Here is a 26004-nt window from a genome sequence, read left to right on the forward strand (position 1 = left end):
ACAGCAGCTTTCCCATGGACAAGAGACAAGAGAAGTAAATGCTCATGCTCTGATTCTGTTTACTGCATGCCTGTGTACTCTACCTTTTACACATCCAGCTGTTGACACTGATGAGGTGAGAAGGTTAGCAATTTTTCCAGTGAGAAATAAAAAAAAAGCAACAGAAGATAACATTCTCATAAGCTGTAGAGTCCTGTGGTTTGCATGATACATGCTTGAGCTCAGGTGCTGGTACCTTTTTGGCTAAGGTGCATTGCCGCAGAGGGGCATGCTTCCCTTCATACCACAAAGTCATCCCTCCTCAGCCTTTCCCTGCATGTTGTGCTTCCCTCCTGGTGTATCAATGGCCAAAGCCCTCAGGGTGACACCAAAAGCACCCCAAGAGCACAAACCAGAGTGGGAGGGAAGGTGCTGGGCAGATCCCTGCCAGCCCCTGCTGTGTAGCTCTCCAGGACAACTGCCTGAGCTCCATGGGATCAGGTTTATGCAATGTTAAAGCTGTCGTGTAAACCAGCAGGAAATTAAAAATTAAGGGTGAAATCCTATATTGTAATCAAACTGCCCCCTGCTTCACCAAAATACGGCACAGGCCTGGGATCAATAAATGGTGCTGTATATGCTGCATCACCCAGGCAAGACTCAGACTTACTGAGAATTGCATTGACATTTAAGCCCCACCTTTACATTTCCCAGCAATCACATATTAGGGCTCTGGAGGTGAGGAAGGACCAAGAAAAAAGAGAAAAGCAACCAAAATGCATAGAAGATACAGTAGTGGAGGGCTCCCCTCATATATTAAAAATATTACTATATATAAAATCCCACAATGAAACTAGGTGAGGCTTGCAAAATGCAGTGGGTGCTTTCATGTAGTCAAGAATATCTTAGAATATATAACCATAATATTTGGCCATCTCTCTAAGACACAATACAGTGAAGGCATTCAAATGGCATTTTGCACTGGGGAGGGCAAATAAATTAGCTCTTAAACAAAACAAAGAGGCACAAATTACTACATGTAGCCAACATGATAATACTTCCCTGATGTTTAAAACCTGGAATAGCATTTAGTTGGGAAGGAGGAGTCAGTCATGGATTTTGCTCATGTTCTTTCCTTTATTCCCACCAAATATCTCTGCCTCATTCACTAACTTGAATATCCTGGTTTGAATGTAGAGCAAACAATTTATTATTTCTGACTACTCGTGAACATGTTTAGAAGTTTCCAACTGGACCTACAGTACTGGAAGCCCTGGGAAAACATCCTTGAGGAGTTTGAACTATGCCTTGCATAGAGCCAGTTGTGCTCTGCCACCAAGAAAATGGGTATCAGCTGAGTCCATTGTGGGCATTAGTCAAATGACTAATCAAGCCACAAGCCTGAGAAGACAACCATTCCTACTGGATGTTCACATTGTTGTACATATTTGTTAAAACAGCAAACAAGACAAGGATGATGTGGCTTAACTACTTGCAGACCCCTTTTAAAAGAAAAAACAAGCCCATTCTTCACACACAGACTATATTATCTATATTATTTAAGACCAAATCCCTCACTTTACACTGTCCTGTAAGTTGACAAAAACTTAAAACAGGGACCAAGGCTTTTTCCCCCTCTCTCCTCTTTCTCCTTATATTCTCCTACAAAACACCTCACACTAATGTGCTTTAGGAAAAAGGGAAAGAAGTGCCATTTAGGCCAGTGTCCTTCAAAAGAATGTTCCCCACTGCTGAGTGCAGCTTCTTTAGGGAACCATTAAAAAACCACTGTCCCTCAGGCCTTCAACTGTGACACCTCGGTGTAAGGACATCGCAGCTAACATGTTCCATCAGCAGATTAAGCAGAGCAGCTGGCTAGCCTGTGACCTCCTGAAACTGTGCAACTAAGTGAGGGAGGCTCAGGGAGCTACTGTGATTTATTTTGTGGTTACTAATAGCCTGTCACCTCTCAGGCTTAGAACTTGGGTGTCAAACTCATCTCAAATGTGCTTTTTCTGTTGATGTTGCTATTGCCTGAAAACTTACCATCACTTGAAAAACAATGCTCAGAACTGCAACCACAGCAGTGGAGGTAGCACAGGCACACTAAAAAGCAACCCGGGACACTCTAGAAAAGTACCTATATCCTGCATTACCAGAGAAACAGGGAAAATAATACACTAGTGTGTGGTAAGCTGCAAGAAGCATGAAGCACAGCTTTTCAGCTAAAAACACAGCAACTGCGCTGGGGAGGCAGAAAGGAGATATGAAGCTCATTTTCATTTATGCCCCCTGAAACCTCCTGTATTTTGTATGTGGGTTTATTTCACATAGGCTACAACCTTCTGGACTATTTATCTTGATTTTATGTAATAAAGTTGCATTTATACTGTTGCATAATGTATATAAAGATATCATACGGCAGTAGGTATATCAAACACAGACATACAGAGAACCTGAGGGGGTGGTTTGGCTCTTTTAGTGCCAGCATGGCCTTATTCAGCCCGGCTCACTTGTTTAACAACACAGTGTTGCAACCCTGCCCTCTCCCGCTCTCTGTCTTCCTTGTCCACATCCCAGGAGGTTTTGGTGGCTACCAGGGCATGACAAGAAAGGTTATAAAGACAAGGCAATGCTACTGCTTCCAGCTCTGAATGAGCCTAGAGCTTGTTAAGTGCTTCTGCCACGTAAGCCTCTATTTTTCCAAATGGAAAAACAGGGGGAGCAGTGGGGAGTAGGAAAGGCAAGCTCGTGCCCAGCTAGATCTAGCTGCATTTTCTTCAGTTAACTTTGTTTCTTCTTTTCATTTCAAAAGAATTATGAAATGCTACTGCTGTCCAAAAATACTGAACTAGGCCTTGACATATGTACCACCCACAAAGTTACATTTGGACTCAGGATCAACATTTTGGAAAACCGGGCCAAATCGCACCAGGAGCCAAAAGAGATGTCAGAACAAAAGAACTAGGACTGACATGATGTTACTCATATGCTAACTGGAATCTGCTCTAAATGCACGGTGGTAAAATAACCAGGAGCTACTAAATGCACAACACAATCTACAGAAACTTCTTAGAGTGCTGGGGTCATTAGTGCTTTTACACTCTTGAAATAAAAGATCATCAAAGTTACCTGCATATTTCTGTGTCAGAACTTGAAAAATCAGTAAGCTCCCATACACAAATTTCAGAGCCAAGATCCTAGATAACGTCTTACATGCATTATGAGTTCTCCTGCCATATAAGTTGTTCTTAAAATTGGCCTTCTGAAAGCACATACAAATTCATGTAAGAGTAGAAGTTGTTGACTAAAACCAAAATCCACATCCCATTTTCTTTCATGGCAAACTGTGTAAGGTTACTGGTCACAAAAAGTATTGCATTGGCATCCCCAGGCACAACAGATGGTGTTGAAATCACAACCCACCCTGACCTGGAAAGTTCAGTTCTGTGCATGACAGGGGAATCCAGACTCTGTGCTCTGCTTTTTCATGGCACTTGGCTTTAGAAAGTTTGTTTGTGTTTCACATCTCTGCTTGTGACACCTAATAGTAAACTGATACTTAAACCTAAGGAAGAGCAAAGAAAATTGTCACCAAAGGGCTTTAGCTTGAAGCATAGAATACACCTCCTTGTGGCAAGCAACCAAGAGAACGCACTACTGCTTTATAAAAGTCCTAGCTCACACTGAGTACAAGGCTAAAGGCATCTCCAAGACAGGTTTGTAGATTTTGTGTATTTCTAGCACTAACTTGCTACTACTCTAAAAAACACCAAACCTAGGGCCATCCATACCCCCCTTCAGCTGCCCCAACTCTCCTGCTCACCCAAAATAACCCAACTCACAACAGAACTACCCCAGCTATCCAAACAACCTACTTCTCAAGCTCAACTTTCTTTAGTCATACAAACAGAAAAACATGTTTTAATCTTTAAGCATCACAAAACTTGATAGAAACTCTTTCTTTCTTTTCCCCTCCCACATAAGTAATCAGGGGAATGAAGCTCACCCTTTGGGCAACAGAGCTTAAACCACCAGTCCAAAAGGAACTGTTAATCTGAACTGTCTGTTAAACTACAGGCATCAAACCAGTGTAAGTGCATGCTTACTATCAAGAAGAAAAGATGTGCAGGGCAGGTTAGGCACAGAGCCACTGAAAATTGTACCATTTATGTCTCAACTCAGCCATAATCTTAAAAAATGTCCTTACACTTGTGCTTCTGCAGAGTCAGGATCTCTAAGTCCAGACAGCACTGTGTGATACTAAGTACCTTCTAGACAGGTTAGCTCTAATGTTCAGTGTCTCAGTGTTTTTCCCCTATTGCTCATCTGACACATAGTTTAATGAAACAAAATTACAATAAACAAAGATGATTAAGACACACAAACTATAGCAATGTCTGGTAAGAGAAAAGATGATGGCAAAGCCAAATCAAAGACTGATGCACATGGGCCACAAAACAGTTTGTAGGGGAAGATCTACCTTAACCAAGATACCCTCATAGGCCTTCTTTCAAGTAAAGAGGAAAACCTACAAGTTTTAAAACACTCATTCACAGAAAATTCAGAAACACCTTCTTATGAACCTGAAAGTGTATAATGCTTCATTTTGCAAATCCCAGTTCTGTCTACCAATCTACAAATGAAAAAAAAAAAAATAACATCTCTCAGCATGACTTTTACGCATCTGTGATCTCTGGCTTGGTCAAATCAGACTAATACATGAGCCTTGGACCTCAAGGGAGCGTTCACTGCTGTGTACAGTCCTAAGACGGAGTCCGCACTTTGGAGAGCACCAGCACCACATATTCCTGTGGAAGTAATTCCTAAGCAAAACTATCCAATTTGGGCAGCCCAGTTTAAAGACTCAAGCACCAGAAAGTTTGCACTTCCTGGAATGCGGCTGACTTTTTAGTCCATTCACCTCCATTGGAGCATTAAAAGAAAATGGTAGGAAAAAAGTCAGGGACAGGATTGTCAAGCATCTCAAGCGTTTAGAGAGATCCTTGCCCAAAAAAAGATAAATCAGGGGAAAAATGTAATTAAGTTATTTAAAAGGAGAGGCTGGGAGGGACAGAACAAGAGTATTGCAATTACTTTCATTCACTACTTGTGAACTGTTGAGCTTTTGCTACTGACCAACAAAACCTGTGTGCAGATACTGCAGCTGCACATCAAGCAGGCTCACCTTCTGCAACAGCCCCAGCAGGCCAAGCCTTTATTTTTTGCCCCCAGTGAATTTGCTGCCTTGAGCACTTACTAAAATTTATTTCATTTTTTCTACTCTTAAAAGACAAATGGGAAGGTTTGTCAGCAATTTATTGTGGAGACAGAGGGGTAAGGGAAGTGGTCTGCTAACACTCTATGGACTGAGTGCACTGTGATGGACAGAAAAACTATTTGTAAGTTGGTATTTTGCCATATTTTCTTGTTAAAATGTTGCTGTGATGCAGATGGGAGAAAGGCTGCATGTTGAACTCACAGTGCCTGCTCCACACTTGCTAGCTGGGATCCTCTGGAAGCAAAGGAGGGTGAGGCTGAGGAAGAATCACAAAGTAAATTATTCTGGGAAAGATCTCTGCAGTGCAGGATGGAGGAGGCAGTGAGACACAGCAAGCAGAGATCTTGCCGTTCCACAGCAGTGCTGGAAACTTCTCCAAGGAGCAAGGGGCTTCCTCTGAGCCAAAAGCAGAGCCATAAATCAATCTTTGGTAACAAGGGAAAGAGAACTTCTATGGACCCAGCTGAGGTCATGTCAAATTTGTGCAGATGGGGAAGCCAGAGAAAGCATGAGTGTGGAAAGGACTTCACCTTATCAAGAAGAAGGGGTGTTTTTGCTTGGATTTTCAGATTGAAGATTATGTCATTCCACTTTAGTTTCCTTCTGACAAAATAGACTGGGATACTTTTGTTTGCCCTTGCATATGCAGCACCTGATTCCACACCAAGGCAAAGCCCAAGTGGAGATGCACAGCCATGCAGGGACAGGTCCTAGATGCACAGCTTCAGAAGGAGATGCTCTTGCAGCCTCATTCTTATCACTCTCATTTGGCCCCAGAGAGGCCATTTACACAGAGCTTTACTCCAGACTTAAGCTTTCTCTTTTGTTGCAGCAGTATTACTTTCCTGTTTATGCTTCCTCCTGCCCCAAGGACTTTGGCTCAGCTCCTGTGGTATGTGCACACTTGGGGGAAAGAGCCATTCATCACCGTCAAGAGACAGTACTGTACACAGCAGGTCAGCTCTCACCTCCTGCTGCTTCTGCAGTCAGGGCTGCAAATCCTGAAAAGATGCATAACATGCACATTGCAAACAGCCATTCATCATGGCAGAGCTGTGCCCCAGACACCCCGGCACAGCCCAGCAAGCTGCTCTAGCTGTGTGCACCAACGAGACACGTCCCTTCCCGCCCCCCACCACCTTGCAGCGAGAAACAAAAGCACAGACACAGAAAGCTAGGCAGGTGAGTGTGGATGATGGTTTCTGCTGCAAAAATTATATCCTCTCTCTTCCCTCCAGAATGGCCCAGTGCTGCAAAGGTGCCCCATAATCATTAAATTATGAAAATGTAAGTTGCTGGAAGGAAATTAATACCAGGCATGACTGGGGAAAAGGCTGCTTTCTCGTGAAGTAATTATGAAATTAAAATTTGATCTCTCCCTGGTGATTGTACAAAGGATATGGCTGAGGTCTCAAACACAACAATACAGCCAGGTTTTCAGCAGAAGAAACGTAGAATGTTACACTAGACAAAAAAGCTCAATTAAAAAAATGGGGGAAAGGATGACTTTTTGTAAATTACATGATTTTGGCTAAAAGGCGCAATCAAGCAGGTTAGAGCACAGGGTCTGCAGACTTCCAATTACTTCTTACAAGTTGGAATCAAGCTGTTAGGAAATGCAGCTTATCTGAATAAGACTAATAATGTTAAGCTAATTAGACCCACAGGCATTAGCCAGCAGATAAATTCAGGCCAAAAAGAGGGACACTGTCACTTTAAATACTGCCTTGGGATCAGTGGAAAAGCTAATGAGGAGTGTCAGTTGGGGCTGTTTTATTAGGTGGTTCTCTAGAGACTATAGCCTGAGGTTTCTGTAGCAGGGCTTCTGTGCTTGATTCAATAAATCAATTTATATTAAAGGAGAGTGCAGCACAGGTGCCAGCTCTATAAAGCATTTTTGTGGCATTTCTCAATCTGCTCAGGCACTCCTTGGGCAGGCTACCTGAATGTGCTGTCAAAGGACATTGAGCGCAGCAATAAAGAGTAAGATATTGGCCACATTGGCAATATTTGTTCAAATCAGCTCACACATTACCAAGCAAAACATGTACATTGGCTCTCACCGGGGTATTCTGGATCCCCAATAAGTGATTAATGAGAGCCTGGTTTTTGTGAGCTGGAGTCTGAACCGCAGACAGCAAGGCGGGCTGCACAATGAAAGTGAAAGGCATCCATCCCAAACAAAATAAAACGGCTTGAAAAGTGAAGTTGCTTTTTAAATCAGATGCTTAGAGGCTGAAAGACATTCCCTGTTGGAAAGAAAAGGGCGAGCGCAGAGCAGGCTGGCAGCTTTCCAGGCAGTGGACAATATTGACTCTAGAATAAAATGGGTTTTGCTTAGTGCTTGCCTCAGGGCACCAGCCTCCCTGCTTTGGAATAAATCATGCGGGCAGGCGATTCCCCAGCACGGTCTGAGCCTCGGGCGCTGACCCCATGTGCCACAGCACCCCCTCACCAGACACATGGACACGGAGCTGGCAAGAGCTCCACTGCTGCAGCAAAGAGAGCACGCTCAGAGACTGTGCCCAATTCCCCTGCTCGCTGCCGCCTTGGGCTTCAGCCCATGGTTGTGGTGGGCACTACACTGCCGCACCATTTCTGATGGGGTGCAGCTCAGCTTTGCTGCTCAGCTCTGCCTCTCCTGGAGGGCAAAGGAAGCAACCAACAAATAGGTCAAAAACGGTACTTGTTATCTAGGTCTCTTTTGCCGTGCTAAAATCAAGTCAAAAAGCTGAAGTCGTGTCCGGATACAAGTCTTTAAAGAACTCCAATGTGGGCAGCAGTAAAGCCACTGTTTTTGTTCCAAGGAGGAGCAAGAAATCAATTTTGAAACTACCAAAACTGATGCCAGCTGGTAGTGCCTTCTGGATGCCTTTAGTTAAGCACAGTGCTGTATGGGTCTTCCAGCCCCACAGAAGGCTGGGAGGGGAACTCTGGAAGGAGCCACAGTGAAGGACACAGTCAGTCAGAAATCCAAGTTTCGGAAGGTTCTAGGATATAGTCAAAGCAAAATACCTCAAAATTGCTCACACTGGATGTGCATGTGAAGGAAATCTGACCAACTGTGTCTTAGCTTTAAATAAAAGCCAGAGACAAAGAGCACTAATTCTGTGCAGTCCTTTAAAGGAGCAGCTGGCACCAGGCCTGCTGTTTTCCCCCCACTATTTCCAGTTCAGGTTACTCACCCCACTTTTTAGCACTGACCAGTCTCTGCTTACATGGCCTCTGAGTCTTTCTTGATGCTTCTGTTGCCAAGACTTGTGAAAGCCACCAGGACACCTCTCTCCAATACAAGTCTAACCTCTGCAAGGCATGGGCCTGAAAACCCCAGCCCAGAGACCCAGATGTGAAAGACTGTCAGTAACACAGATATCTGCCAGCAAATTATGGCTCGAGACAGCTCGAAAGCTTGTTCAGCAGGACACACTGCTCTTAAGATGCCTTGCCAGCTACACTACACGTTTTGCAATTGTTGTTCAACCACAACGCACATGGGGCAAGGGTGCAGGAAGGGCAGCACATGGTCAGCTCCCAGCAGTGTGGGATTTATTTTATGTATATTTAATACAGCATAATTTCTCATTGCAATTGCCACTGCAAAGAAAGGAGAAAGGGTAGGTGAGCTGGAGCAAGAAGGGAAAGGCTGGTCTCAAAGCAGTTACAGGCAGCCTGGGCTAGTGATGCAGTACACATTGCTGGATCAGTGGTTGTCCTAATGCTGTGGGGAAACTTGGCAGCTGTGCTACCACAGTGGGCTGTGGAGACAAAGCCAGTGTGGAAACTTCACATGAAAAAAAAAAAAAAAAGAAAAAGAAAAAATAAAGGGCCAAATACATTATAACAGACCCAAAGACAATAATCTTTTGTAATCCAAACAAGCTGGGCAAGCCAAGCCATTGTTGAGAATCTGAAAAGCTCTGGAGCAAAGGAGGAGGATAAAAACGAAGAAAAAAAAGTCATACAGCTTCTAATAGAAAACACAAAAAATATACTGAATTGTAAAACAAAAACAGTTTAGTTTCCTGAGGAAACATCAAAGCAGAGAGTGTTCTACATTATCTCACCAAAGGATTAAGTGTAAGAGAGGTGCTGTTTCTTCCTATAATCACTTGCACCTCTCTACATGTATGTGCAAATGTCAACACACAGTGAGGTTAGTGACCAAAAAACTATTCAGACAATTGATCATCTGCATTGTATGTGATAAAAGTTCAGAAGCATTTTAGTGTATCAAGCTCTGGCTGGCCAAAACACCATCTGACATTTTCTAGAAAATGAATATATATGCTAATTTATTCTCCATGATAGATAGTGTCCTTAGAAACAAATGCAAAACAGACAAAACAAAATGTCCTCGGCCACTGTGTCCTGATGCATCAGTTGAATTCAGGAATAAGAAAGGGAAGAAAATAGAAGCAAAATTGTTGTCATGGAAAACAGACACTAAGAAACCTCTGCCACCTCAAACTGTCACCTCTGAGGGCCCACCAAACTGGAAATCTAATGTTTTGTTCATAATCACAACCATTAAAATTGACCCATACTTTCAGACAAACAGAAACTGATTGCTTCTCCTCTGCCTAGGGGATCACTGCACACAATCCAACAGATAACAAACACCTTGGGCAAAACCTTGTAAAAAGAAATGGATCCTTATTTAGAAAGGCTCTGTTTTACACAAATGTATGGCAATAGAGCAATTTCCTCATCGTTTTATTGTCCTGAGGCAACCAAACAAAGAGGTAATTGATGCACTGGTTGTGCAATATGGAGCAGCTGAAAGATTCCAATTCTTTTATTAGGACAAAAATGTAGGCCCCATTTTTCACTTCCATACAGTAGTCAAAAGGAACAGCAGGCAGAGGTAGCCTCACCACAGTCTCCACATGCTTCTGCTTGGCACAAGCCACCTTTTTCTGGGACAATACTGTAGTGAATTCAGACTTGAATATTCAAGTTGCAGTTCAAGCATTTATTCCAGAATAACTGCCTACAGCTAAGCATATTTGTACTGAACTGGTGACAATTTTTGCATTGACCATATTGGAATTTCTAACAGGATCAACATGTGTCCTAGATTTCAGGAAATTCAGAAAAATCAAATGGAAGATAACTTTCTTCTCCTCCCTGCTATATGCTAGAGTGAAGAGAGTTCACAAACCAGTACTGAAAAGCAACACACTGGATCAAATCTGCCAGTTTGATTTACCAAAGCTCTTCCACCTTACTCATTATTCTACATTTAGAATTTCTGATCCTTTTTTTAATGCCAAACAGTATTAACCATATAATAACCATTTTGGATAAGGTAAAGTGCTATGCATACATTCACAAGTGAGGTAGAAATATACAGAATTATCTCTTCACTTAACCTTTCAACTGCCTATTGCTGTACGAATCTCAACATTCTGCTGGCGATTTGGACTGGAAAAAATACTGTAGTAAGCAAAATCTTCCACTGAGTTTTCTGACTTTTCGATTTGGAACCTCTAGTGTGCATAAATAGTTATTTTTTTCCTTGTCATGCTTTACTTTGTATTTATCAATAACAAATTTGATGACTGTGATGGTCATTTGCGTTAATCACTTAATTCTTTGCAGTACCTCATGGTCATTCTTGTTTAATAGGAAAAGAGCTGTGGTGTCACCTGCCAATGCTGCAACTTCAACCACTCCAACCTCATTTCCTTTCCAGACCACTAACCAACCAGGGAAATGCAAAACAACTCCCACAAAACTGAAGAAACCTCTTTGCTTTCCAGCCATGATGACAGAAATCTGTTCTTGCCCTCTTCTCAGGAAGTTCCTGGCTTATGATATTTCTGAATCATAGTTCTCCCCCATGTTTTTCCTCCCAACTGGCATGTCACATCTTGAAAAAGAGCTTTTGGAAGTCCACATGAAACCATTCTTTATTGGTGCCTCCAGAGACATCTGGGAGCTTAACAAAAAAACCCCTCCTTCTGCAGAAATTGGGAGAGTGTCTCATGAGCTTCCAAATGTTTTGCTGTCTAAGTCCTCAGTTGATCCAGTGTTCTCATTCTGTTCCTATTCTTTTGCTCATGCCTGTAGCCTTTTTAAAATATGAAGTCATCATTCTCAGGGTGAAACTGCATATTCTACTAGCAGCTGTTCAAGATGACAGACAATGATGGTTATTCTCAGATTTACATGTTCTGCACAAACACTTCAGATTATATTAAACTTAGATCATTATTCTGCCATTAAAACATAATTATATTTATGGTCCATAAAGCATGGAACAAAGCAAAAGTTATGCAGAGCTGTACTTGTACGTGAGCATCCAGCCTTCCAAACCTAAAACAGGCTTTCTTTTTAACCCCTCTGTCCTTTTTCTTCCTGAAAGGACATTTACTACAGACATTACAACACAAATGTCATGGAAATGAAGACCATTTGCCTATATTGGGCTTTTACCTTTATAGGTCATGCACAGAACTCACAACAGCAAACTTGTGAGGGCTTCTCTAAAGAGCCTCTTGAACCAACAAAAAACAATGAAGACATTTAGCCAGAAACAAAAAAACCCCACATCATTTTTTCTGTCTGCACTTCTTTAAGTCCATGCTGTTCATTCAAACCTTTTCATTTTAGGTTGGTTGTGTTCAGATAGGCCCATGTCTGAAACAATTCCTCAAGGGATATCCAAACCAAGGGCCAGCTGCAGTGGAGTAGGGGAGGCAGCTCCTCTCTTCTGCAAGCTTTCCTCAGCATGTGAAGGCATGATGGTCCAATGCCTTGGTTTAAAAGACGAATGTCTGACCCACTGATCCAAAATTTATAAAAAACTACGTCCAAGATATGAAAATTGTTTTGCTTTCAGAAAGATCCCCTGGCACATCTTTGCCTTTATATGCTTTCTCCGCTTTGAGTGCTCCCACACTACAATGAACTCTCTGGAGGGAGGTCCACTTATTTAAAACATTATCTTCTAGAAGAAAGATACACCTGAAAGAAGGAAATGCTTTTTATTTTAGTATGCAGGAGTGGACCTCCATGCTTGATGCAGTTTACACTAATCAAAGAGAGGTACAAAGCAGGCACTGGCTGGGGCAGAAGGCTGACCCCACGCTGAGAAGGACACATTCTTACCAGCCAGTCATGTTGAAGTCACGGTACAGCATCCTCTTTCCAACTTCCTTGCGCTGCACCCTCCGTGGAAACTCTAGATGTGTGAATTCATTTCCCAGCAAGTGAGGCTGCATGTAAGCCTGTGGGCACAAATCAAACCACAGATACCACATAAAACAAGACATCATCTATTTTTAATGAGCTAGTATTACCATCCCTTCCTGGTCCCTTCCCACACAAATTCCACCCACCTTTCTTTTTAAATAAGGACAATGATGTGCTCCATTTCAGCAAACAATGCAGATACAACATTTCTGCCCCTGCCTGATATCCAGCAGCAGCCTTATGCAACCTTAGAAGTCCTCTTGCCCTCAAAATCCTTTATTTTTGCTCCCTGCTCCTCAAGATTTGGGATCTCAAAACTACACTTCATCCATTGACCCTGAAGGAGTCTGCAGAGCTTTGTAAAACAGAACACATGCCCTTTTGTAAGTCAGCAAGAGCGAAAGGAATGATCAAATACAAAGCCATGGAGAGACTTGAAGGGGTGATTGTGCAGTGAAGCTCTTTCTTACTCCTAGTTCAGCTATGCCAACAACACAGAAAACCTAACATTGCTACCACATTTTAATTGTCACCACCTCGAGAAAAATGCACCCCATCACATGACATTGCAAATAAACACAAGCTACAAAGCAATTTATTTTCTTGTTTTTGAAAAACTACATCCTTTATCCAAAACAGACTTTAAGAAAAGCAGCAGCAGTTTTGTGTCACAACTGCAACCAAGGCCTTTGATGATTTTAATGCTCAAATGCTGCTCATGTCCTTTGTGTTGTGCTGCTGTGCAGATGCTGGGAGGCCTCTTTGCCAGAGTTGTGCCTTTGACTCATGCTCTCCAAAGCTGACCAGAGTTGGAGCATCATGAGGCTCTTTGTCCACCGCATACATTTTTGCATTGAATTTATACACAGATCACTTGACACGATAGGTTAATCCTAATCATACTCTATTTCTTCTTTTTGAAATAAATCTCACTCCTTTTTCTTTAGTACTCAGACAAGCCTTTCTCTCTTCCTCCGCAAAGCTGCATTGTGAGTGCAGCTTTGTGTGTCTTATGAAAGTGCAGTGTCTTATGAAAGACACAGTCAAATTGGCTAGAGAACTGAAAAAAAGTTGCCTTTCTTAACCTTTTTGCAGATAACTCTCTTTCGTTATCCAGCCAGTTAAGGCAATAAAGCCTGTCTTATCTTCAGCAGCAGCTGCCATCAAGAGAGATGAAATGAGCTGGGGTTTAGTTTGTGTATATGTCATAAATCTAGTGCTCATCAAAGGTAAGCAGCAGGAAGCACTGGAAGCCCTTATTGATCTACCTGGCATCTGTCATGCAGATAGTTCACAATAAAATATTTCCTGCATTTAAGAGTTGAGCCTGCTCCCACTCAATTTAATAGGAGCTCTATCAGCCTCAGCACATCACAACGCTAACTTTCTATCAGCTTGTCCCTGCTCCCACCACCAGACATCCTTCCAGAAAATACCTCAAGCTTGGTTGGAACAGGGCTGAGGAAGGGTGCTGTGTATAGCCAACAAGATTGGATTCTGTTTTCAAGAGGTATCTTTCAATCACACAAGTGATCTTGACATCATGATCCCTTCCTGGAAGAGGAACTCCATCAAATTCTCTCTGTGTACAGTTAAGGGAATTACAGTTTTTTTCCTTCAGTCTACAGTCACCCAAGGTCCCCTTCTCCACCCAAACATTGTTGTCAGGGCCCTCTAATTGGATCCCTCTCATTACAGAAATGGTTGAGAAGCACTAGTGACTTTTGAGAGGTTCAGCAGTATTAGTCCACATGAGGCTTTTCATACTTCCAGTTCTCTGGAAGTATGAAAAATGAACTTCTTCATTTAAAAGTATATGTAAGCTTTAAATTTTATTTATTTTCATTCCAGTTGCAAAAAAGGTGGAAAATTCCTAATAGTTTGATGTATCACATAATATGAACGATATTTGCTCTTTGTATGTTAAAAAAGAGCTGGATTGTTTTTGGTATTTTTAAAATTTCTTCTGGTCTGTGATATTGTAAACAATAAATTCAGTCTGCATTGAAAGTGAAATTCAGTTTACTTTTAAAAATGTACAGCCTATCTTGATTAAAACATTACAAACCACTACCAGCTAAATACTGTCACCTGCCTACAAAACAAGGTCATACTTAAAAAAAAATCACACCTGATATCAAAATGAAGTTATCTAACCTTCAGATTGTGAGATTACTAGCCTGAATAAGAGGTCCAGAAGAAAAACATTACAGACTTTTAGCTTTTTTCACTTAAAAACAAGAATTTTCTTTAATGAAAAGGTAAAGCAACCAGGAGAGACTGCATTGCATAACGATGTACTCAGATGGAAAGTCTGAGTTTATAACTGAAATAAGATTAATAAAGCTGGCACAGTTACCAGTGGACTGCTAATGTTCAAATAAGACTTCTCTTCTGCAGCCAAGCCTCAATGCTTGATTTACAATCCAGGGATCTTAACTTGATTCTAATATTTTTGGCATCAGTGAAACAGAGGGAAAAGAGCAATTTGGAAGCTTCTGATGTCTGCGATCTGAATTCTTATATGAAGAAATGGGGATTTTTGTTGTGCTTTGCTTTATTCTTTTTTAATTTTACATATTTTTTACCATTTTTAAACTGTTAAGAGAGAAGAATGTTCTGCTACAAAACTCAGCTGCAATTTCCAGTTGGGGTTGTTGAGAACTGTTCTCCATGTACAAGGCAGGACTCTTCTCCCCACCTCAATAAAACCATGCTGGACAGCAGAACAAGAAAATAAACAAAAAGCAACACTTTAAAAATCTACAGATCTTTAAAACAGATATACAACCAGAACCATGAAATCCCCTCAAGTGATCAAACAACAAAAAAATATATGTGAACTAACTACCAGAATTTCACCTGCTCTGATGCAATGTATTTTCCATATTTAAATTTGTTTAGTATCAATTTGCAAGAACCTCAGATCAGAAACACTACTCAGGAAACCTGAAATTTAACAAATAGTGTGGCTATCAAACACTTCCTATATCCTTATGAGGTATTTTCAGACAACATTGTTATTCTGTTTTATGGAACTGGAGCATTTGTCATATTTTCTCTTTCAGAAGCTGTTAGAGCATTTTGGCATAAATTGCACAGTCTGCATTCTGTGTTTTTGGTACTCTGCCATTTTATGGTGTATTTTGTGGCTGGATGTATTGCATTCAAAATTAAGTTGTTTAAAATGAAGTTCAGTCAAAGAAATATTAGTCATGGTTGTTTCAAAAGACCATTACTTCCTACTGTGTTTCCTGGTGATTAGAAAAGCAAACATGAAATTAAGACAAACCTAGACTTACACACTAGCATGCCAGTTAATTAGGCGGCAGGAAACACTGCATGTATCTTATCTGCAACTCAGTAAGACCTGACACTGCGTTTCTCAGCTCCTTCAGTAGGTACTGCACTGAAAAGTCTCTGGCACTAGTGGTTTCACTGCATTCTGTGCTATTTTCAGATTTGCTGCTTTCCCCTACACTAGCTATTATCTTACAACTTTATATTTTTATTATATTGTGCCCTTTCCTCCAAAAGAATATTTTACTATATGGGAGTATTGATCACAACAGCATGCACAGCCCAACGCACTCAGGAGTTTTGCAAATGACTCAGCCATTATCATAGGGACACATTTAAAGCAAAGAGAAATAAAAATGAGAGGATGTGGTGGTAAAAGGAAGGAGAAGACTAGAAGACAAATCCATCTCTTGATTGGTCTCTCATCTTGTGAAAGGCCAGGACCCCTTCCATGGGACCATCAGTGTCAGATGGCTGAAGTAATCCTATGCTGGGTGATACAGGAAGCCAAAAACTGTAAGAGAATTATATCTTGACTGACTTGTAATTGAAGTGCTGACTGGACATTTAGGAGATCTAGGTTCATTTCCTCTTCAGGCTCAGGTTCTGCAGGCATCGTTCAGCAGCTGAGTATTAGTGTCACGCTTATCCTCACCTGAGCAACACAATAAGAATAGATGCCCTTTGAGCCCATGACTATCTGGGCTCATGAACCTTTGCTTGAATGGTGGCAAACACAAAGAGCACCATGGTCACTGTCACTGGTGGCCGCCCAGTCTCTATGAGCAGTGACACCTGCACTGGTAGCAGTGGTGCACCATTTCTGGTGAACTTTAGAAGGGCTGTTTGGCTGCACACATGAAGATGCTACAAACACCACATTGACCTCACATGACATCTTGAATATGCAACTTCAGTAACTAACAGAAATACACCTATCTGCAGTACACTCAATTCACCATTCATTTTAAACACATTTTCCAAGGGAATGAGTAACAAAATCTAACCTATTTACTGTTGCAATTTAGACTATAATGACTGAAATTAATAGTCTCCACAGAAGATCAAAGAAAAATTTCTTCTGGCTATCACTGCCTGCACAACTGCTGAATGTACCAGAGCAGTTCCCAGTAAATACTGGATTTTTTTCCCTTGAAGATACACTGATACGGGAAGTCAGGACTTTTCCCAAGCGATGTGTGGAGCTCTCCTGCTACAGTTCTAAAAACAAAAAAGACACAAATTCAGAAGAAAAGGAGGCTTTTGAATGCCCACCAGTGGAAGGGAAGCAACATGGTGCACTGAACCTCTACAGAAACTGAGGGATCAAGGGAATACTGGTGCAAAGCTTTCACACTTTACATCTTAAGCAGTGCTCTCTGACTGAATGATTGATTACCTTCTGCAATACTATCACAAAGCTGCCTGACAGAGAAGTCTATCTCTGCCATTTCTATCTTAAGTCTGCAGCTGGATGCTGCCCCACCACTGCCCTCCTATGGAGTGATGACCAGGCTCAGAGCTGCTTCAAAGTCAGAACAAATGGATAGTGAACTTGTTCTTTTCAGGTGTCCATGCCAGAGGCCTACTGCCAAGGCCATTCTTGGATGCATGGTAATAAACTTGCCAGGACAGGGAAAACATTTGCTTCCCTCCCCTCTCAGTTACTCAATCAGTATTAGCTGAAGCACAGTTTTGTCTAAGACTAGATTGGAGGACTTCATACAAGATACTCACATGACCTGCACAACTCATTATCCCATGGATTTCTTTCCACACAGAAGTTAAGACTCAGAAAAGAGGGTGTAAAAAAACATCCTGTGTTACTGAAGGAACTAAATTTAGGCAGAGAGAAGCTTCTTCATCCGGACTGCACCAACCATGTCTGCTGCACAGGGAACAGCCTGCAGGCTGTAAATCCATATCCTCCTTTTCCTTACAGTAACTTCCTCATAGTGAACAGTATCTCTGCATTTACCAAGTAAAATATTAATGCTAAAGTGATTAAGGGATTTTCTTCCTATCGTGCAGGAAGAGCAGCACAACATACTTGAAACAAAGAAACTCAGCTTTAACTGCAAATAAGAAAATAGACTCAAAGTAAATAACTTTCAGACAGAACAAGAAATGAGAGATGTTCATGGCAGAATAACAGAATAACAGACTAATAGCAGAACCCGGGGACAGACAAGTGAATAAGAGGAATTATTTGGGACCTAATTAGCAAGACAGATGCAAACTTTGGAGTGTAATGCTTATGCCAACCTTGAAAGAAGTTTGGAGTAATCTTTTTATTTTTCTTTTTTTTTAAACACAAGAGTAAAAATCTTACTTAAGAAATGTTGTGTTTGAAATGATCTGTAATTTTGTTTCACGCTCTTGCTGTCTTGCATGTATTCTCTTTGAACATGATACCCATAGACCTGGCATATTTGTTACATACAGAATTAAAATATACAAACAAAGGTAAAGGAATTTTCCACAGGAAACAGCAGAAATGCTTTTCAGATCAGCTACAGGTTTCAAATTTAAGCCAGAAAGGACATCAAAAGGGAAAACAAAAACCCTTGTAGGCAATGTTTTTTATCTCATATTTCCTACAGAAGTAGCAGACTCCCTAGATGCTAAAGATACCTTTTATTTTAGAGGCAAACAAATGATTTTAAATGTAACAGAACTGTAAATATTTATTAGGCCTCTTTTCCATTTGGTTCTATGAATATGAATAGTTCCAAAGCAGTATTTCCTCTGAAATTTTCAGCTTCAAGCCAATGAATCTGTCTGAAAAAAATTAAATGTGACAATTGAGGAAACACAAGTTTTTCTTTAAAACCTTCCACCACCACCTTTCAAACACTGTCATTTTGTCTAGTTTTAAACCACTGTGAAAAACTAGGCTGAAAATAGAAAACACCTTAAGACCTGGGAACATCACTAACCTTGGCCTGTTCACCCTGAGTCAGGCAAGACTGAGAATGACCCTGCCTTGGCTGAAGCTTAAATTTCTAAAAGAAACAGAAGAAGCACAAAGGAAATCTCTCAGCCATGTTAGGAATGACATTCTGACAAACAACTAATTGACTTCAACAAACTGATCTGTCCATTGAAGAAAACCTTAAAAAGTAACATGATGGTTTGTATGAAAAATAACACCATACATTTTGACTTATATTTCTCAAGCAGCTTATCAGCCAACACAGCTTGGTCTATAACGCATCCCATGTACCCCAGCTAGTCACCCTATCCCAGCTTTATGGGTGCTGCTACAGTAAATAAAACTAATCTTGGATCACCCATCCTATCCTCCAGCTACTGATGTTCACTGAGATCACCTCTAAGTTGGCTATCTTTCTCCTGATGGAGACACTACTGCCATACTGTTAGAGTAAATTAATCGAACTCTGCAATATCACTCACATACAAAGAGCAGTCTGCGGTATTTTATACTGTCACACAGCAGGCACTGGGATGGATTGAAATACATCTGTGGCTCATTAACTCTGTCTCTGAGCTCTCAAAATGCAATGCCAGTGTGCTGCTGAAGGGTCTGCAGCTGAACAATGTACACAAGCACAGCCATGCTAATCGATGGCCTTTGCCAAAGAGGTAATACCCCTTTCACTGAGATTTGCACCACCAGGATTTTCTCCACATTTGCTGATGGCTTAAAGACATACGTGATCAGTCACTGGTGCTCAGTGGACACATCATCGTTCACTGAGCCACAGTAACTCAGGAACATTTCTTTGTGCCTTTGATATTATTGGGCAATGCTTGGCATCAGCAGCACCTGATTTGGTCCTCCGGTCTCTTACCAGATACTGAAGTCGCTGGCGTTCAGTTTCTGGAGTGAATTCTGAAGACATTGGAATGACTTCGCCATTTCGGATTATTATGGCTCTGTAAAAGTAATAAAACATCATCAGCACAGAAAAAAAAAAAAAAGTAAAAAACCCCCAGAAAAACCACAGGGTACAGCCACACACTTATTCTATTCAGAATTACAGTCAAATAAAGCCATTTCTTTTCTACTCAGGTTGTCAGCAGAACAGGATAATTCCTGCCCTGCATCCTTTAGGCTGGGTAACAAAGTATACTTGTATAAGCTGAGTTCATTTTAGAGCTCACAAAAACATCCAAGCAACAAAGGCAAGAGTTATTTCAATTGATGTCTACAGAGTAACTTTATTAAGTGAAATGCAGACACCCAGAGGAGATGCTGCAGAATCACTGATTGTTGAACAATTCTTTGCAGGTTTTAATACCAGTTGTGGCTGACACTGTCTGAACTACTGGCTTCAAATGACTCATCCAAGCACTTTCCAATCATTAATTGGTCATATGTCATGTCAGAACATTTCTAATCCTATTTAACACAAATTTACCTAGTTACGTGCTGAAAGATGGTAGGTAATGGTATGACTGTAGATTAGTCAGGAGATTTGATACACAGTTCTGCAAACCACAGAGAGAAAATTTTCTCAAACACCTGCCTGTTGCCTCTTAACAATCTGATATGCTGCACACAAAATATGGTCCAATCTTTCCCTGGTGTAATGCCACTGGCTGGAAGACAAGTCACAGGAGGGAAGGATTTACCCAATGTTTCTACTACATTCTGCATTCATGTATTCACTCACAGAACTATGTTCCTTTATCTTTCCATTATTTAGGCAGCTCTGTAAGTAGAGCAATGCCTGGCACTTTCGATAAACTATGTATCATCCCAAAGACTTTAATGCCTGCTGTGGAACTGTTTCTCAGCCATCAGTAGATTAATTCAGTGTTTGGATAACAGCTCTCATCTTGAATTTAGACAGAATTTGGTGTAGCTAGAAGAAGTATTTGCCATTTAGATTCCAGTTTCTCTATGTTTTAAATGGTCCCACTTCTGCAATATTTTCACCCCACTGATGTCCTATGTATGAGCTATCTTACCTCCCTTGACCTTTTGATTGATTTACTGTCATTGCCTCTATGCCAGGTGTTCTGATGCCACTGGAATGCAACCAACAAATACAGCAGACACAAAATGACTGAAAACTTAAATTTCTAAATTCAAAACCCAGGCATCTTGAGAAAATCAACTCAGGTACAAACCTGAATTTCCAAGATTAGTGGTGCTGGACAGATTTCCAAGTCTTGTGGATTGGTCATTTGACTAAAATTGCCTCCAAATTGTCATCTACTACTGCTAGTATGCAGAAAGCAGGGGCATTACCTATGAGTAAAATCTCACATTCCTGAGATTCATGTGGGAAAGAGCAGACAGGTTCAGGATGGTACGACATTGGCAGATGTGTGAAGAAGCTCTGGCAATGAAGGCAAAATGGCTTTGCTTTGAAAAGTAACAAATCTACTGCTCTTGGACTTCATAGCACTTCCTTAAAAATAATTCTGTGTAGAAATTAGAGGTGGCAAGAGTGCAGCCTACATACTGAATATTCCCACTCGTCCTTAATTAAAACCGATATTGTGTACTTGGGACAGACATAGAAGTTGCAACTCTTTAATTTCCAAAAACATTTGTGCATAATTTTTGACAGATTTTTTTTCCTCCTTTAGGAAATCTGACTACAGACTTACAAAAATGCCAATCCAATCAAAAATAATAAAAGTTTGCTGAATTTTTTTCTTTTGCATTTCTGAAACAGTCGTTTAAATATGAATTAAGAACGCTAACACCTCTCTTCTGCAACAAGTCTGCTTTTATTTTTGCAATTCCTAAGGTATTCAGCTTTGAATGAGATTAATTTACTCAGACAGTGAACATTTTATATAACTTTTTAATATGTTATTTGATTCACTTGAGTAGGCCTCCGCTTAAGGGGTCTGTGGGTTTAGTACGGAGTATGTACTCTGACAATCTAGTCTAGACTGATGAAAGGACCTGATCAGACTCTAAACCAAATTTTACACACTAGTTTAAGTGAGTCATAAGGGATTTTCTGATCTTTTGCTTGTCTGAAAGAGCTAATATAAAACCACACATTGGCATAACTGCTAGTACATCAGGGTAATTTTCTAATTATTCTTTGCTTCCTCTTTAATCACCATTTCACAGGAAATCCATATTTTAAAGACCACTCAGACCAGTCTGGGGTTCACCTTTTCTTTGTGCACACTACATACTTCATATATATTTTGAAAGCTGTCATTCTCACTTCTGTGGGTAGAATTGGGCCCTGAGGGATTCACATCATATAAAAAGCAATTCAGAGGCGAGTGGGTCAACCTTTCATAGCTCAACTTATTTTCACCAGAATTGGCAGCCACCTGGGATGAAAAGCACAACCTAGCACACACACACAAAAAAATCATCAGAGGGGGAGGAATTAAAGCAATACTGTTGATATGCGGTAAAAGAGAGTTTTATGTTTTTCATTAATGTTTTCAGCAGTTGGACTTTATTCAACTTGCAAGTTACAGCTGTTCATATGAGTCAAATGATTTGATCTGAAGAATGAGACAGCTCTAGATATGAGTAAAGGGAGGGACACAGACATACACGTACAAGGCACTGGTCCAAATTCAACTATGGTGAGCTTATAAGCCCATACTGGGCTCTTTACCTTTCTGCACTAACTGCTTAGCTGTTTCACAACAGCAAAGTGTATTTCTGACGGCTCAAGTGACAAAAAGGGACACATTTGTTGGCTGTCTCACTGAGGAGACTGGGTACAAAAACCTGGCCTGGGAGGCACCCTGCTCAGTGGTATTTTCCCCTGTGATTGAAAAGGTGCCGAATAAGGCCCTAATTGGGTTTGGAGACTGACGTGCCCTTTCCATGACCTTGCAGTGACAGAGCTGCCAAGCAGCAACTGAAGGCTTTTTCCACTGAGCAACCTCCAGAGTCCTGAACTCAGTAGCCCAGAGTCAATAACTGCTCACGAGGAAGGAGCCTGGCTGATGCAGCAGCTGCAAACAGCTCCAGCAACTGCTTTTAGAGACCCACTCTATATGGTCCTGCAGGACAATTAATTTTGACTTTACGCTTCCTAATGGCCTAAGCAGCAACATGGTGTTACATGAGCATTACTGCTTCTGCCATGCATGAAACACTCATGTATGCAAGGAAATAGTGTTCTGAAAGCATTTAACTCCCCATGTATTGAGGATATGTGAATGTATTGTTTTATGCCAGAATACAGCTGTCCTATTAAACTGTCAGAAATAACTACATAGGAAGCAAGAACTCCTTGAATAGACGTGGTGCCCAGACAGCATCTGATTTTGCCATGTTTAATAGTGACATTTTAATTTCCACCACACTGGTGAAACACATTATAGCAGAGCCACAGGGCGAGCCTGCCAAAGACAGATGGATGATTCATGTTTGCAGAGAAACAAGTATGTCAACACTAACCAAATATTCTCTGATGACAAGGTTGCTTCAAACCCATACTAATCATTAATTTATATCACCAATGAAATAGTAATTAAAAAAACAAAGGCTTTTTTTGGCAGGATTGGAAATCAGGAGTTACAGATCTGCAGCCTCCTTAGTGCATTGCCCTTCATGCTCTGATGCCCTCTCCACACAGCATTGTCTACAGTAAGAAACTGCTCTGAAGTCTCGAGGCCATGGAGGCCAGTATGTCACTTATTCTGGTCTCTTCTAAAAACAGACTAGACTTTCCTGAGTCCTTTTCTCTCTTTTGAACCCTAACTCCCCACCCACAGGAACTACAGGATTGTACCTGCCATTGCATTTCACGTGCTCTGCATGACAATGAAAGTATGTTCGCTATTCCAGAGCTGGGACATTCACAGTAAACAGATATTTTGGAGAAAAATCTCCCCAAAACACAGCTGAAGTAGCCTAAAATGGAAGAAACAAGAATCTGATTTTGTATCTCTTCTGGCCTCTCGAGTTCTTCTGCTCCAGAGAGAAGCCACACCGTGAATAAGTAAATAGAGTGCAAGAGATGTGCCAGTGGCTCAATGCACAAGGCAGGACCAGCAGTCATGGTAAATCCTACAGCTGTCTATGCTCAGTCACAGGCAAATTAAAAGAAACACCAGGAGCTTAAAAGGCTGCATGTGCATCTGCACAAAACAGTGTATTTAACTTTTGGATTGACATGACTGTGTAGTCCATAACGATCACCTAAATTCACATAGAACATTAAGTATATGGTTATTTTCTATATTCAGATTCAATACTTAGAAATTGTATTTGATGCCTTAGTATACATTTGATTTAAAATACATGCAGAAGGAAGCAACAACAAGATAAAAATCTGCCACTGAGCTGTACTGCTCCTGTGATGCTCAGAATGTAGCAACAACACTGGCTTAGGGAAAATATTGATGTATCAACTGCTTTTGCATTTTTAATGTGGCTAACAACTACCACCTCTTCTTGAATCAAGCAGGACTTTGGGTTTATTTGTTTGTTTGTTTTTTCTTTTGTGGAAAAGACAATCAGCTGAAAATTGCAGTGTCCTTTATATGTTTCTTATGAGAAACAAATAGAGGAAACTCATACATTTTAGAGGAAGCTCTTGTTGGTTACTCTTATTTCATCATACAGAGAAAGCAACACTTTAGTGAACAAGATCAAGAGTGTAATTCCACTGCTGTCACAGGTCTATTGGGATTCCATTGTTCAAAACAAAGAGACATCTCCAACTGTTAGGAGTATTCAGGGGACACCCTGATTCCATTACACACTTTTTCAGGCAAAAATGATTTGAAACGCAACATTAAACTGCACATTTCTACAACACAGGATAAAAATCTGGTAAAGGTGACAGAGAAAGACCATTCAGAAAACCCTTTTTGACAGTGTATATCAATAACAAGCCACAGGGAGGCTGCATCCATTTTGTCAAAAGGTGTTAAGCATGTGGATTCAGTGCAGATGAAGCAGAAGTGTCTGGCTTGCCTGCAAAGGTATTAGAAATGTGTCAGTGAAAAAGAAAGAGGGATTAAACTGACAGAAAGAATAAGGCAGGGTTTTAGTATATTAAAAGGCGAACTAAGCAGTAGATTTTAATTAGGCGTGTCACAAGATAGCTGTGGAAAAAAGAAAGTAAATCCTAGAACTATGAAATCAGTCTGTATGGGTACTTGTTTATTTTTGTAACTAAATGCATATATTTAAACAATCCAGGGAAGATCAATGCTAATAGTTGCTAAGTGTCAAACCAGTTGTGCTTTTTTTTTATTTCTTTACCTTTTCTTAATTGCTAAGAAGTGAAAGACAATAACTACAAAACAATTAAAATGAGAAATGTTTTTCTCTTCTGTAAATGACGTACTGGAACTTACTGCCATTATGATTACTGATGACTTTTAATACATTCAACACTGGTACCTTGGTTTTACTTCTTCAAACTGAATTACTCTCACTTAGTCCCATCTAGATCCATTTCTCAATGTTTCTTTAGAAACCAGGTGTACAAACACCTCACTGCACTGGCAATAAGTATGGAACTGATCTCATATTCCATCCCATGTACTCACTAACAACGCTGTAGTATAGTGCAAAGCCTTTAAACTATTTCCTTAATTTTATGAATTAAGGCAGGCTGGGGATAGTGGAACAAACTATTATATAACATTTAGCTGGCAATAAAACAGGTTTCAGTGATGACATATCCATCACCATAAAACTCAGGTGGAAGCAGCAACCCTCAGCAATACCAAAGGAAAAAACACCCTCCCTGCCTCCCACCAGTAATACTTAAGATAATGTCCCAACACTTACTTGGCATCAGTATCAAGAAGAAAACAAATAACAAACCAGGAAAGGAGTAGAACCAGTGAAAATGGTCTCTGTCCTCATTTTCTATGTACTGCCACTCAACAGTCATGCCACTCTGATCTCTTCATATTTTCCAGCACAAACATGAGCCTGCTCACAGAAACGTTGTGACAGGATAGAAACAGATAGGAACATTTTTCTTTCAGCCAAACAAAGCCAACATTAAGCGGGAGTAGACTCTCTCTGCTTGTGGCTCTTCCTGTGACAATGTAGTTTCATGTTACATTGTGGGTTATAGCAGGCTGCTCAGACACTTTCATTCATCACTTGGGGGAACTTCAGCTCCCTCAAGCCAATAAAAGGTGTGAGAACTTGCCTCAGTGAAGTATTGCAAAAGTAATTTCCTACAGGAGCGTGCTTTGGCATTTCCTGCCAGAACAATGAAGATCACTCCCAAACTTCTGCTAAGGCTTTTTGCAGACTGCCAGCCACCCCAGCTGCTCCAAGAGTTAGTATCTCAGCAGCACAACTGCCA

General features: G+C 40.8%; 1 protein-coding gene across 1 annotated transcript in view; it reads right to left on the minus strand.

Moving 5' to 3' along the window:
- The window catches only part of PPM1H (protein phosphatase, Mg2+/Mn2+ dependent 1H), a 131605-nt gene that overhangs the window by 21930 nt on the left and 83671 nt on the right, over positions 1-26004 (minus strand). Inside the window, exons 5-6 of the mRNA XM_064422545.1 lie at positions 19573-19657; positions 12374-12492 (exon numbers count right to left, since the gene is read on the minus strand). Of these exons, the coding sequence (XP_064278615.1) occupies positions 12374-12492; positions 19573-19657 (204 nt within the window). The remainder of the gene's footprint in view (positions 1-12373; positions 12493-19572; positions 19658-26004) is intronic.

The sequence above is a fragment of the Passer domesticus genome, chromosome 5 (assembly GCF_036417665.1).
Source record: "Passer domesticus isolate bPasDom1 chromosome 5, bPasDom1.hap1, whole genome shotgun sequence".
Lineage (NCBI taxonomy): Eukaryota > Metazoa > Chordata > Aves > Passeriformes > Passeridae > Passer > Passer domesticus.